Raw genomic sequence first — 15,877 nt, forward strand, 5'->3', positions numbered from 1 at the left:
TTTATCTTTAAAAAATGAAATACTTTTCCTGTAAATTCATGGTTTCACTTAGTTCATAATTGGTGAAAAGGTGAGATCATATTTCTGACTGTGCTTGTTCTTGAGGTAAAGCTCAACAAATATTTGTGGGGTTCTTATTGTAGACACCCTAGTAGATTCAGAGTCTAGTGACAGTGGGCTACAAGGAACATGGTGGGCTCACAAAGAAGTTTCATCCACAATCTCTGTGCTGCTAATTATTAATACCCCACAAAAGCTGTTCAGAAATGTGTAGCATCAACCCAGAACTCCCATATGATTTTAGTGATAATAAATCCATTCAGGTTTTTTCTGCTCTCATGTGCAAAAGCAATTATTTTCCCTAGAATTAGATTAAGTAGAAATAGAGAAAGTAATTGTTTTGAATTCTTTTTCTAATTAGTACACTAAAATTAAATCATTGCTATAGTTAATTGATAAATCTGGGTGTATAAGAGCACCTTGTACTATTCTTGCAACTTTCCTGAAGTTTGAAATTATATCAAAATGTAAAGAAATTTCCACTGATACTCCTAGGAATTATGAAAGTTGGATTAAAATGATATTCAAAGTAGATAATTCTCATAATGAGAGAAAATTTGAAGAAATCTGAAAACTCATGTTGAATTTAAGTTACTCCTTTGCTCAGAGTATGGCAGTATTATTAGATATGGTGACACATCAGTTGAGCAACACGTGTTTTGAGAGTATGTATTTTCTATGGTATTAGAGCACTGAAGAATTTAAGATAACTTCTCAATCATATTCTGAACCAATATCTTTATCTTTTGAAAAAAGAACAAGAAATGTGATTTTCAGAATTCTTTTCAGAGATAAAATATGTCAAAAGTCCATCTTTAATCATTAGAACAGATAGGTAATACCTTCTACCCTTTTCGTTTGTAAAGGCTCAGAAAAAGCTTGATATATTTATGTCTTAGAGAGATGACTGTAAACAGTTCTTTCAAAATGATTTTTTCATCAGATATATTATCTGTTGTTATATGTAGAAAATTTTATCCATTGGCAAGCCTGTTTACTTTTCAATTTTATAAATGTGCTATTTAAAGGCAGCCTTACCTTTATTGCTCCACCTCACAGTTTCAGTTTGAAATTTTCCTGTGGGTTTGATTCGCCCTTAATGTCTCTAACTGTGTGTTGGAGGTGGTGCCACCTTCTTTAACAACATTTAGAACCAGTTCCAGCTCTGATTAGCTGTGCGTGTCATCCCGACATCTAGCACAGTGCATGTGCATGGTGATTAATCCTCATTATTTGCTGATGAATTATTGTGAAAGCATATTAATGAACTATAAAGCCCTTCAGAAGTAGAACGTATTTTATATATAGTTGTTCATTACAAAGAGGCATAGCTCATGTCCTGGAGGATTTTAAAATCTTGTTGATATTTGTAATTGTAGACTATATTGATTGCCTGGGCTTTAGAAGATGTTTGTAATTTATTTCAAACAAAAAAATATTTTCTCCTTCCCTCCCAAAACTGACCTTCAAAAACAAGTCCTAGTCGGAATGAGTGGATGAAACAAGACTTCCTTACCAATGCCGTAGCATAGCTATTTTCTTTAGCTGCTTGACAGTGAATGTTCATAGGCTAAAAATGAGCATTTCTGAGGCAAATGTATTTTTTTTGTTTTGTTTTGCTTTGTTTTGGAGGCGGAGTCTTGCTCTGTTGCCCAGGCTGGAGTGCAGTGGTAGGATCTCGGCTGACTGCAAGCTCCCTCCCGGGTTCACGCCATTCTCCCACCTCAGCCTCCCAAGTAGCTGTGACTACAGGCACCCGCCACCATGCCCAGCTAATTTTTTTGTATTTTTAATAGAGACGGGGTTTCACTGTGTTAGCCAAACTGGTCTCGATCTCCTGACCTTGTGATCTGGTCGCCTCGGCCTCCCAAAGTGCTGGGATTACAGGCGTGAGCAAATGTTTTTTAAAATTAATATTATCAAAGAGTTAATCTTATAATTTGCCAGTGTTATTGACAGAGGAGTCTTTCTGGCTGGGTTAGTATGGGGGGTTTCATTTTAAGCGAGGCATAAATAGTTTCTTTGCAGCTTGTGCCTTGGTTTAGATCACTTTCAGAAACCATAAAAAAGAAAAAAAAACACATTTCTTTTTTTTATTTTTATTTTTATTTTTTTACTTTTATTTATTTATTTATTTTTTTGAGACGGAGCCTATATCTGTCACCCAGGATGGAGTGCAGTGGTGTGATCTCGACTCACTGCAACCTCCGCCTCCCGGGTTCACTCCATTCTTCTGCCGAGTAGCTGGGACTACAGGCGCCTGCCACAACGCCTGGCTAATTTTTGTGGTTTTGGTAGAGACGGAGTTTCACCGGGTTAGCCAGGATGGTCTCGATCTCCTGATCTCATGATCCGCCCGCCTCGGCCTCCCAAAGTGCTGGGATTACAGGCGTGAGCCACTGCGCCTGGCCAAAAAACAAAACAAAACAAAACAAAACACATTTCTTTTGAAATGAAAAAAGAAATTCCTCATGTGTTAACAGTTTAAAGTGTTCTATAGATATACTCCGACTGGGGAGAAAGTTGCTTTTTGGCAAGAGTATTTCTTTTCTTCTTCTTCTTTTTTTTTTCTTTTGAGAGAGAGTCTTGCTCTTGCTCTTGTCACCCAGGCTGGAGTACAGTGGCGTGATCTCGGCTCACTGCAGCCTCTGCCTCCTAGGTTCAGGTGATTCTCCTGCCCCAGCCTCTTGAGTAGGTGGGATTACAGGCACATGCCACTATGCCTGGCTAATTTTTTATTTTTAGTAGAGACGGGGTTTCACCATGTTGGTCAGGTTGGTCTTGAACTCTTGACCTTGTGGTCTGCCTGCCTGGGCCTCCCAAAGTGCTGGGATTACAGGCGTGAGCCACAGTGCCCGGCCTGGCAAGAGGTATTTCAAACTATCTGTTTAGATTGTGTACTCCTTACTTTGAAAGAAGAAGACATGCCTGTAACTTTTTTTCCCCATGTTAAGAATCTTTAGCATGCATTTCTCTCTAAAGGTGACCATGGGTTCTAATTTTGATACTGAGAAGCTATGACTCCTTAAAGGTTTTCTTGGTTCTAATTCAGTTACTGACCAGCTGAATCTTGGCCCTCGTGCTCTTTGAGTTTGTGTGTGATTATCTGTCGGATAAGACCGTGGGCTAGATGGTCTCTCAGCTTCCGTTCAACTCTAACAATTCCAGTATTTTCCATGTTGAGTATCCTTTAATCAGTGTTTCCTCTATTTTTTCATTGCAACTTAATGTATTCTCCTTCAGAGGCATAGTGCATACAATTTCATGGATCTTTCTACACTAATAGTAGTACTATGGGAATTCTGAACACCACAGCATGGACATTTAATATTTCAGAGTGTGATTATTATTAGAATGTATTTTTCCATAAAAACATAGAATTTATAAATAACATTTCATGGAAGGATAACAAAAGATGGACTAATTTGATTCTGATTGAGTCAAATGGAAAGGGAAATAGGAGAAAATTTCTATTCAGAAGGCTTTATGTCATGTATATCAATATCATATTGAACATGAGGCTATTATTGGCCATTTTACCTTTTATCTATTATGGTATGTATATGTACTCACAGTACTAAAAAAGATGTCACCAAGTCAAATGAAACTGCATTCTTACTTTTGTTCCCTATCAGTGCTGGAATTCTGCATAATTATCCCATTTAGGTGGCTCTCCCATTCCTCAGTTCAGCCCTAGCCTTTGACATATTATATAATATATTAAATACTACACACCCCAGTTCACATCTACTTTTGCCTCAAAGGCTCCCATCCCTAATTGTATCTATCTGTCGACCTCCAGCCTGTCCTTAATACCTCCTCTATGAGACCTTCCTCTCCCATCCCACCTGGGTGGGATTTGTCCCTCGTGAACATGTGTAGCACTTTCCACCCTTCTCACGACATTGAGAAACATTAAGATATTCTTGGTGTGCTATAGAGAATGAACAAACTATTTCTGATTTTACTTCCTTGGCCTCAGAAATGATACTGTTTTGTACCCATTCTTTCTCCAGATAACGAAGCTGAAAATAGATAGCAATCCTTTTGCCAAAGGATTCCGGGATTCCTCCAGGCTCACTGACATTGAGAGGTAATGAGAATTTTCTGTTTACTTTCTTGTTCAGATAAGATCAAGAGAAGAGGGAGTTTGTAACAACACACTCCTTTTGACACCAGAGAATCATAACCTTACTATGTATAGTCTTCTATTCTCTGTGCCCCATTCCTGGTACATATGCAACTGCTTAAGTCTGACAGCTACTGTGACTGGATCTATTATATGCTTAATTTCTGAGTGAAATAGTTTCTTTGGTCAGGACATTTATTCTACTATAAAAAATAGGGCTTTGTTGTTATTAAAGACTTAGTGCTCTTGATATTCTTAAGCTTCATGTCTCAATGAGTGGCAGTCTGTAGAGAAACAGAACCGTGATAGCCTTTTACCTTCCCAAGTAGATATATTTGCTAACACAAAGAGTGTAAGGGTAGTTTGGAATTTTAAAACAAGGAGATGTAATTTAGTTCAAGGTCACATAATTTTACCAATATAGTAGACTGCTTATATTTAATAGGAGAGACATCAGGCAGGCCTCAGGACCTCTAAGAAGACAAGTGAAATCATGTGCCTGTAACTTACCCTACTTTTTACTCAATTAAAATGGTTCATGCAGTTTGAGACCATTGAGGTGATGAGTAATTACTATATGGAGATACATATTTTGCCCAGTGTGAACGTCAAAAATTGTTTTTCAAAGAGAAGACTTTTAAACCTGACTGGTTATTTGTACTTCTTAAACACACTAATTCTTTTATGTGGCCCAATGTCTTGGTTGACCAGGGAAGTTCCCTAGCCACCAGAACCACTGATTTACTTTATCTCTACATCTTTGTGTAATTTCCCTACTAACTGCTGCACATTTCTGCTGCACTCTTTGTTACCCACATAGCCACATCTCCTGACCTCAGCACTTCTGTCTAACCTATCTTGGCAACTCAAATTAAGAGATAATTACGTATTTTAACAACCCCTGTCTCACCCTTCCTAAGCCTTCCCAAATGGCAGAATGTGAGGTGGAGGTTTGATTTAGGGGAACAGCCTTAAAGGCTCAGTGGGGAAGCAGAGGAGCTAGCAGGAGAGGCTGAATGTTGGGCAGGAACTATGGGATTTGAGCAGAAAAGAAAGATGAAATAGTTGGAGAGCTTGACCAGTTGGTTGAAAGTGTCGAGATTAGGAAAATAAACTTGAGCTTGTGATTGAAAATCCATTGGCCGGGCGCGGTGGCTCAAGCTTGTAATCCCAGCACTTTGGGAGGCCGAGACGGGCGGATCACGAGGTCGGGAGATCGAGACCATCCTGGCTAACACGGTGAAACCCCGTCTCTACTAAAAAAATACAAAAAACTAGCCGGGCGAGGTGGCGGGCTCTTGTAGTCCCAGCTACTCCGGAGGCTGAGGCAGGAGAATGGCGTAAACCCGGGAGGCGGAGCTTGCAGTGAGCTGAGATCCGGCCACAGCACTCCAGCCTGGGCGACAGAGCCAGACTCTGTCTCAAAAAAAAAAAAAAAAAAAAAAAAAAAAAAAAAAAAAAAAAAAGAAAATCCATTGCAAAGTGCAGAGAGAAGGCAAGTGGTAACTCTCAAATTAGATGGGATACAAGTCACTGAGAATGTGGTACCAGCAGTGGGGGGCAACAAAGGAGTCCACTTGCAAAAGGCAACTTCATTTAGGCATGACTTTATTTCCTGTTTCTGAGGGCCAGAAGCCCTGCTGCAGTGGGTTTATGCAGTTGGGATTGTTATAAGTGAACTTTTTCTCAGTTTTATTCAGGTATGAAGTAAGAATGGAGACAGTGATGCAGTGGGGTGATAGTGATCTGCTTTTATAGTGTGTGTCATATTTTTCTGTCTCAGACCATGGGGGTACGTACGATATATTGGGAGAAAAAAAAGTTAGGGCTTAGAGTCTCACCTCTGCCTTCTCCTGGGTGAGTGACCCTGAAGAAGTCACCAGACTTCCGAGTCTGTTCCCTCATCTAGAAAATGGAAAAAATAACCCTGCTCACCTCAGAGGTTTATTCTGAGAATCAAATAAACTGGCATTTATGACAGCATTTTATAAATCTAAAAATGTAAAATAATTACAAGTTCTTCATCTTGTTATATGAGCATTTCATCTAACAACTTTTATTCCACGTAACTCTATGTTTCATAGTCTTAATAAACTACTCCTAGAGTAAAAATAGCCTTGTAGTTGCACATGGGTTTACAAGATAGGAGGTACTCAGTCTGACTGCTCTTTAGAACGGCAGATTTGATAATGCATGCGGCCACATTTTCCACTTATTGAATAAGCATCCTGATGTGGGAGCACTCACATGTACACGAAGCTAAGTAGCTTTCAATGGTCTGAGGGCAAAGACAGCACTCTTTACATGACTAGCTGAAAGTTTGCAAGATGACCTAAGTAGTGTGAAATTGGCCGAGGTTTTGGATTTCATTTCCAGATATTTAAGTCTGAATTTTTCATAAACAGCCTTTGGGGATGGGACAAATCAGATCAATTGATCTTTAGAGACCTAAAGAAATTAAATTAGTCTGGAGTCAGTTACTGCACTAAACCATCTAGTAATTGAATTGCTCCTTGTAACTGATTGAAAACAGCCCTATCCTTAACAATATAGGGAGCTTTTCTTTATAAGAGATCTGAGAGAAAAACACATCTTTTTATGACATGATGACAGATATTGCACTTTTCTAACCTAATTGAATATGATGTTATAAATATGTGACCTTAATGATTTCAAGTTTCCTGTTTCAGATTTACAACTTAATGTGTGGGACACCCAAACAAAAATGCCTTTAGGATTGGATCTGTTTGCCTGTACCTCAAAATTCACAGTTTTAATCCTTCTACAGCTACACAAGCTTTTGGGATACTCTTAAAGGTGTTTTAGTTTTCTTGCTCTAATCTTATTAGGTTCCATTGAGGTACTTGAATGTCTCACTTTGTGTGTAGCCTTACTCTTCAGGGACATCGTCTTCCTCATTTCTAAAAGAAAACCCACCTCACTGGCAAAAATAGAAAGTATTTTCATTACTGCTTTGTAATATACCTACCACGGTCAACCAGGAAGCAAACCAAAAGCCCAAAGGGATATCTTTATATAATCTAATGTCTAGTTTCTCAGATTGGGGAAACAATTATTGGCTGGTTTCATATAATAAGCTTTAGACAGTCATTCAGTTGGCATTTTGTGTTTCTTTTTTGGGGGGAGGTGCGGTTAACTTTGTCCAGTACACTTCTGAGAAAGGAAAAATAACTGGGAGGAGTTATCTATGTTGTATTCAAAATTAAGTTTCTTTCATTAATTTTTTTCTTTCTACTAAAAGAGTTTGTGTGCATTGCCAAAAAATCAGAAAATATGGACAAGTAAGAAAAAGAGCATAAAAAAGCAGTGAAACCCCATTTTCTTAGAGATGACCGCTGGCAAAACCTATTATATATTCTTTCAGATACTTTCTTATGCACGTGTGAACATTTACTTCCTTTAAAGTTTATCTTGCCAACTATATTATTTTTAATTTTCCCCCTTAATATAAATAGATATATGTCTGCAGTATACTTTTTATTGGCTTTCTAATTTTCCATTATGTGCTGTAATTTATTTGACTAATCCTATGCATTAGTTATTTAGGTTTCTGATTTTTTGCTGTTACAAATAGTGCCAGGAGGAAAATATGTATCTTTATACATCTTCTTAATTATTACCATAAGATAAATATCCACAAATTAAAATGCTGAGTCAAAGGATTTTTTTTAATCATAGTATTATTTTTAATTGTTAAAAAATTTGGAAAAAGAACTCAGATATTCAATAATAGGAGAATGGTTTAATAAACTTCATAGCCATGCAATAGAGGTTTTAGAAATTGTGGTAAAATATATATAACATAAAATTGACCATTTTAACCATTTTAAAGTGTACAATTCAGTGACATTAAGTACATTCATGATGTCGCGAAACCATCACTGCTATCCGTTTCCAGAATGTTTTCATCATCCCAAATAGAAACTCTGTACCCATTAAAATAACTTCCAATTTACTGTCCCTTTGAGGCCCTGGTAATCTGTATCCTACTTTCTGCATCTGTGAATTTATCTAGTCTGGGTACCTCATATAAGTGGAAAGATGTATAGTCATGAGTCACTTAACAGGAGGGCTGCTTTCTGAGAAATGCATTGTTTGGAGATTTTGTCATTGTGAAAACGTCATAGAGTGTATTTACACAAACCCAGATGGTACAGCCTACTACACACGTAGGCTATTTGGTATGGCCTATTGATCCTAGACTACAAACTGTACTGTGTTGCATGTTACTGTACTGAATACTGCAGGCAGCTGTAATGCAAGGGTAGGTATTTATGAACCTAAACATTAAAAAGGCATAGTAAAAATACAGTGTAAAACATAAAAAGTGGTACACCTGTATAGGGCACTCACCATGAATGGAGCTTAAGGTCTGGAATTTGCACTGGGTGAGTGGTCAGTGAATATGAAGGCCTAGGACATTACTGTATACTGCTGTAGACTTTATAAACACTGTACACTTAGGCTATACCAAATTTATAAAGAATATTTTTCTTTAAGGATAAATTAACCTTAGCTTATTGTAACTGTTTTACTTTCTATACTTTTTAACTTTTTGACTCTCCTGTAAGAGATTAGCTTAAAACATACACATCGTACAACTGTACAAAAACATTTTTCTTTATATCCCTATTCTGTAAGTTATTTCATTTTTTTTTTTACTTTCTAAACATTTTTATTAAAACCTAAGACATCATCAGACACAGCAGGCCTACCGTGGGTCAGGATAATCAATATCACTGTCATATACCTCCACATGTTCTGTCACTGAACGTCTTCAGGGGCAATAACACACATCTCCTGTAATGATAATGCTTTCTTCTGGAATACCTGCCAGAGGATCTGCCTGAGACTGTTTCACAATTAACTTTTTTTTTTTTTTTTGATAAGTAGAAGGAGTATACCGTGAAATAATTATAAAAATTATAGCATAGTACATATACAAACCAGTAACATCATTGTTATCACTATCAAGTATGATGTACTTTATACAAACGTGTGAGTAACGTGTTATGCTGCTGCATTATGATGGCTGTGATGTCACTAGGTGATAGACGTTTTTCAGCTCCATTCTGATGTTAGGGGACCGCTGTCATATACATGGAATGTTGTGAGCTGAAACATTGTTATGTGGCACATGACTGTATGTGTTTTTAAGGCATTTTATGCATACTGCCAAGTTTCCTTCAGGAAAGGTTGTTCACAGCAGTTACCCATTCCTTTATGCCTTTGTCAGACATGATCATCGTCTTTTCATCTTTGCCAGTTTCATAGGTGAACATTTGTGTTTTCTCCTGGGAATTGGCCTGTTTATGTCCTTAGGTCTTTTTTTTTTTTTTTTTTTGTATTGTTCACCTTGTTCTCTAAACGAGCTATAAAAGCTACTTATGTATCAAGGGTATTAGTATTTTATTGTTCATGTATGTTGGAATCATTTTACCAGTTTGAAAATTAGCTTTTTATTTATGCTTTTGGTACATAGATGGTTTTATCACCAATCTGTTGCTCTCGTTCTTTGATTTCTATCCTAGAAAACTTTTCTCACTCCAAAACAATAAAAACATTTACTATAGATTTTCTAATCACCTTACTGCTTTTTAGTTTTTCATTTAAACCTTTGACTTGTGTAGTATTTATTTTGGTGAACATTATAAAATAGACATATAACTTTATGTTTTTACAAGTGGCCTGAATACTATGAATATGTATTGACTAATGTATTCATTTCCCACTTATTTTTCACTCTCCCTTTGTCATATGCTGTACCAAATTCTTATGCATATTAGTTCTTACAGTCTGTTTGTTGAACTGCCAGTATGATATTGTTGTAATTTTCTTAAATTGTAAATACTTGATATTTAAATATCTGATATGGCAAATTCCAATCTTTTTTTACTTGTCATTTTAAAAATTTCTTGATAGTCTTTGATCTTTATGCTTCCAGTCTTTGAAATCCTTTTGTCAGGTTTTCTACACAAATGTTATGGGAATTTAGCTTAGACTTGTGTTGAATTTATATAACAACCTGGGAGGGAAAATTGATATCTTAACAGTGATATCAGTATTCAAAGACACAAATTCCTATTCTCATCTATGAATATGTAATATGTTTGTCCTCTTTCTGAAATCTCCTGTGTTATGTAGCAGTTTGCCATTTTCGAGTTTGTAAGTTCTGCACAGATGTTCTTAGGCACACATCTAGGCCTATGATAGCTGCTCTGTCTGATACAATAGCTGCTGGCCACAGGTGGCTAGTGAGGATGTGAAATACACTGTTAAGTGTGGCAAACACACAAACAGGTTAGCTAACTACCAAAAATCACTAAAATTTGAAGACTCAATATGAAAAAAAATCATTTAAAAATATCAATTAGATATATTGTAATAATAATTTGGGTTATTGTGTTTTAATATAAAATATATTTTTAATATATATTTTTTAATGTGGCAACTGGGCTTATCTAAAATTACATATGTGACTCACATTACATTTTTATTGGAAAACACTAGAGAGATTTTTTGGAGGTGCTTACTTTTGTAAATAGAACTTTAAATTAGAAATCTGCCTAATTTAGTCTGCAAAAAGCTGTTGATTCCTATGTGTCTGGCATTCTGCCATTTTACTGAACTTAAAAAATCAGTTTTAATAAATTTTCGTTTTAGTCTCTTGTGTTTTCTAGTTAAATTGCTATCTCATTTGCAAAAATTATGATTGTATCTCTTCCTTTCTAATAGTTATACTTAAAAAATCTTTTTCTTGTTTTATTACACTGATTAAAATTTCTGGGACGCCATTGAAAGATAATAATAGTTGGCATTTTTGTCTTGTTCTTGATTCATTATGTATGGTTTTTGGTGGCTGTTGGTTTCAGAAGAATATTCTTTATTATACCAAAGCAATAACTTTCATACCTAAGTTAATGATTTTTATCTTAACATTAATTGAATTTATACTAAATGATCTTTTAACATCTATTGAGATTATTTCCTTTTCTAAAATTTTAAATGACATTATAATATAGTCATATTGTCTATGTTGAACCATCCTTATATTCCTGCCTGGATTTTTATCTGTTTTCTTAAGTTACTGGATTTAAACTACTTATATTTTATTTAAGACCTTTTGTATCAGTCTCAAAACAATTATTTGATTTTGTACCTTCTCTTGTCAGTTTTTGGTATTGGTTTCTGCTAATTTGTTCAAATTAATTGAAATATTTTCCTTCCTTTTATTGTCAGAATCAGTTTGAATAGCAAAGAAATGATCATTTACCTGAAGATTTTATAAATCTTGTCCATAAATTCACCTGGGTGCAGTATTCTTTTGGGGAATACTACTTTAACAACTTTCTTAGTCTGTTCCATTGTTTATTGGTCAAATATGTGTTAATATCTGTCCCACATAATTGTTTTTGTCTCAAGTTCTACTTTAATCTTATATGGCTACCCTTTTTAAATTTTTGCTTTCTTTTGTTTACCCTTTAATTTTTAAAAATCTATAGGACTACAGCAATATTCTCTCTCATCAATATCCTGTCATTTTCATTAAGAAGAAACAACCCTTTCTTGACCCCATTTGTCTTTTGAATTGCTGACTTTCCCAGTTATCCACTCCTTAAAGTTCCTCAGAAAAAGTTTTGTATGTTCTCTTTTCCCATTTTTTTCCTCCCTTTCTGTCTTCTACTCTGCCTCTGAGACATTCATCCCCACTACCCTCTAGTCCACCCTTGTCAAAGTCACCAGTGACCTCCTTATTGCTAAACCCAGTGGTCAGTTCTCAGACCTCATCTTCCTTGGCCTGTCAGCAGCCCTTGGCACAGTTGTTCATTCTCCCCTCTTTCCTTTCTGGGCTTCCTAGACCACTCAGTCTTCTGTTTTTTATTCCACTTCATTTACCATGCTTTCTGTACGTCCCTCATTGATTCTTCCTCATCTCATTCGTCTGTAAACACCATGTGTTCCAGACCTTAGTCCTTGTACTTCTCAGTCTACATCTGGTCTCTGGGTGCTGTGTCTTGGTTTTATGCCTTTAAGTACCATTATATGCTGATGACTATTGAACTTACATTTCTGGTTCTGGTCTCTCCAGATTCAAATATCTGACTGGCTATTGCTTTTACTTTTCCCTGTCCCCCTAAGGGCACCTCAGATTTCACATACCTATACCTGGCTGCCTAACCACACTCCTCCACACCACCTCTTCCCTTACTGTTCCCATCGTAGCTGCTCATAACCACATCCTTCTCAGTGTTCTGGCCAAAAAACTTGGAGTCATCTTTGACTCTTCTTTTTCTCATATTTTACACATCCAAACAATTAACTCATCTTGTCAACTAATCCTTCTAGTCCAGAGGAGTCCAACTACTTACTGTCTTCACTGCTACCACTCTGATCTAGGCCACTGTCCTTTCTTTCCTAGATTATTACATTAATTTTCTAACTGATCTCTCTGCCTCCACTCTTATTGGCCTTCATTCAATATTGGCCTTATTTTTATTCAATACAGCCATCAGAATAATCTTCCCAAAGAAAGGAAATTTGATCACATCACTCATACTCAGAGCCCTCCAATTCCTCACCTTTTAATTTAGAGTACAATCTAAAGTCCAGACAAGGCCTCAAAGGTTCTGTAGAATCTACCCCACCTGTCCCAGTTACCTCTCTGAACTCTACTCTCCCCTGGCTTGCTGGCTTCACCACACAGACCTGCTTACATCTCTTGAATATGGCGAGGCCTGTCCCAGCCCAAGGGTCTTTAACCTTCCTACTGGATTGTGCTGCCCTGCATATCTGAATGGTCAAAGCCTTTGTATTTTGTTTCCTAACCATATCCCCAGATCCCAGAATAGTGTCTGGCACACAGTGAGCATCCAAATATTTGTTGAGTGAGTGAATGATGTGTCTTTATAAAAACAGCATACAGAGTAGCTATATTTTTAAAGTCTTATCTAAGGGTCTTTATTTTTCAATAGAAAAACTTAACCCAGCTTCAAGCATTATGATAACTGATACTTTTGGTGGTGTTTCTTTGAACCGTTTCTGCTTTCTGTTTAATATAACTATTGGCTTTAGTTTTTATTTATTTTTTCTGTCTTTTGTTATATTTATCGAGTTTTCTTCCCTTTATTATTAACAATAATGGCCAACACTCACATGTGCCATGTGTAAGATAATGGGCTACATATATATATATTATTTCAAAAAAAATCATCTAACAAAGAAACTATTATTCTTATTTTGTAGATGAGATCATGAAAACTTCAAGATGCTAATAATTTATCCAAATTCACATGATTTGTGATAGCTGAACCTTAAACCCAGTTTAGTTAATCTGAAACCAAAATCTTTTCTCTAATGTTCACTATATTCCTTTTTAATAATTATTGCCCTTAAATTCTAATAGAACATCATTGTAAAATTGATATTTCTCAATTTTTTTTTTTTTGCCAAGAATTAAAGTATATGTTTTGTTATCCTATAAAATAGGATACTACTCCTCCCTCAGCCAGTAATTTTTGTTTAAATAATCTGGGACTTAAAATCAGATTTTTAGCCCTTGGTCTTTCTTATCATCTTTCTTAAATTATTTTCTTAATGAACATCAGGATTGTGATAGATTAGCCGCAATTATTTTAAATTTACTTGCAGGCATATTCATTGTTTACTGCTCATTTCTTCTCTACTCTCTTCAATTATTGGAATTGTGTTCGGACTTTATTGTCAGTTGTTGGTAAACATTGAGTAATTGGTTGAGGAATGATATAAGTGGGTCATCTTCTTTATGAGTTCTTGCATAACTGAGAGGCTCCATTGCCATTATGTATGAACCTGACTAGAGTCACAGTCCTTTTGCCTAGAACTCTTTCAACCTTCCTTTTAAGTATTGTTATCTAGTTTTGAAGTATTGTGGAATAAAAGATACCAAACCCATTGTCTTTCTAGGTTGGAAACTTACTTTTTTCTTCTCTGTCTGGATAAAATGTTTCTAGAACGTTTTCTCAATCTTTGAAATTCAGAAATTGTGTCAGTATCTGTTCAGTTGTAGTTTTTTTTATTAGTATTTAAATATAATTGAGCCTTTTCAATTGAAAATTCAAGCCTTAATTGATCTCAGGGAAATTTTCTTCTTTTCTTTTTCTTTTGATATTTCTCTTTTTTTTTTTTTTTTTGCCAAGACTGAAAGTGTGTATTTTGTTGTCCTATAAAATAGGAAATAGAGATTTTTTTGTACTTCTCCTCCCTCAACAAATCATTTTTGCTTAAATAATCTTGGACTTCGAATTTTATTCATTGGTCTTTCTTATCATCCTTTAGAAATTATCTTCTTAATGTTAATGTAAACGTATGTTGCATCTCCTTAATCTATTCCCCATTTATCTTCTCTCTTTAGATTTTTACTCGGAATTTTGGGAGAACTTCTTATATCTTCTAATTTGCTGATTCTGTTTTCTGCAGCATCTAATATTCTGTCTTCTGTCTTTACTGAGTTCCTTTAAAATGTGAGAATTACTGTTGTGTTATTTCTAAGTGTAATTTTACATGCTCAGATTGTTTCCTTTTCAAATGGCTACTTGTCCCTATTTTATTAATAGAGGGTTTTCTTAAATCTTACTAAAATTTTAAAAGCACAAATTAGAGATTTTAAAATGTGTCCTTCTGTTTCTTGCAATAAGTCTGCTTCAGAAGAAGTCATTTGTTCTGCTCTGTTAATGACTTTTCTTCTTTTGAACTGTTGAATATTTTGTAATGTCCAATTATTTTTCTCTAGCTCATCTGTAGAATAGAATGTCTGTTTAATATTAGGAGCTGAAATTGATTCTAAGTAAAAGCCTGAGGCTGTTTGTTAGATCTTCCAGGTATAGACTGAAGAAGGGGCAACACATTTATTGTTATTTTACCAATGTGGAAATTCTGTTTAAGTTAGAGAGTTGTTACAGATAGATAAGGAAGTCGTTTCTGAAAAAGGAGTGTTGACTTGCCATTGATGTGGCTACCCTCTCTGCCTCAGCAGCTAGAAACCAGCTGGGGCAGTGCTGGTTCCCTCACCCAGCACAGCAGCCTCATGTCCCCCTCCAGAGCTGGCAATGGTGATGGCCCACACTGTTCAGTGTGCCAAATATACCATATGCTGGCTGGGAGGGCTGCCGTGGGATTCCTTCCTCCTAGACTTCAGCTGTGTAGGAACCTGTTCACAAAAGAACTGCTCAAAGATCTGCTTTCATCTTTAACCCCATTCACTCCAAGTTGGGGTTTTGATGAAGTTCCAACAGAAGCCTTGTTTGTTTCCACCCCAGGTATCTTTCTTCCTTACGTGCTGATGGATGGCATGCTGACTGGTGCTGCCCTTACTCCTTAGCTGTGTGTGGCTGAAATATTGTAATATATACTTGGCACCATCCCTCATTTCTTGAGTTTCTCTTGTTTTCTTTTTCATATTAGTAGGTCAGGGAATTAAATATAAAGGCTTATATCACCCGATTGGTCCAAAATTCATACTGAAAGTCTTTATAAAAGTGATTTTAAAACCACTTGCACTGAATAAAACTTTCAAACACATGAAGTTTGGACATAAGCCCAGTGGGATATGGCCCTTTTTGTTCGGAGCTCAAGTGTTCTCTATTAGTTTAGGTGAGGAAGGAGACTTTAGGAAAGCAAGTTGCAAATCTA

General features: G+C 36.0%; 1 protein-coding gene across 1 annotated transcript in view; it reads left to right on the forward strand.

Annotated features, from left to right (window-relative positions):
* The window catches only part of TBX20 (T-box 20), a 52,484-nt gene that overhangs the window by 19,356 nt on the left and 17,251 nt on the right, over positions 1 to 15,877 (forward strand). Inside the window, exon 6 of the mRNA XM_025380613.1 lies at positions 4,077 to 4,153. Coding sequence (XP_025236398.1) covers positions 4,077 to 4,153 — 77 coding nt within the window. The remainder of the gene's footprint in view (positions 1 to 4,076; positions 4,154 to 15,877) is intronic.

Source organism: Theropithecus gelada, chromosome 3 (genome assembly GCF_003255815.1).
Source record: "Theropithecus gelada isolate Dixy chromosome 3, Tgel_1.0, whole genome shotgun sequence".
Lineage (NCBI taxonomy): Eukaryota > Metazoa > Chordata > Mammalia > Primates > Cercopithecidae > Theropithecus > Theropithecus gelada.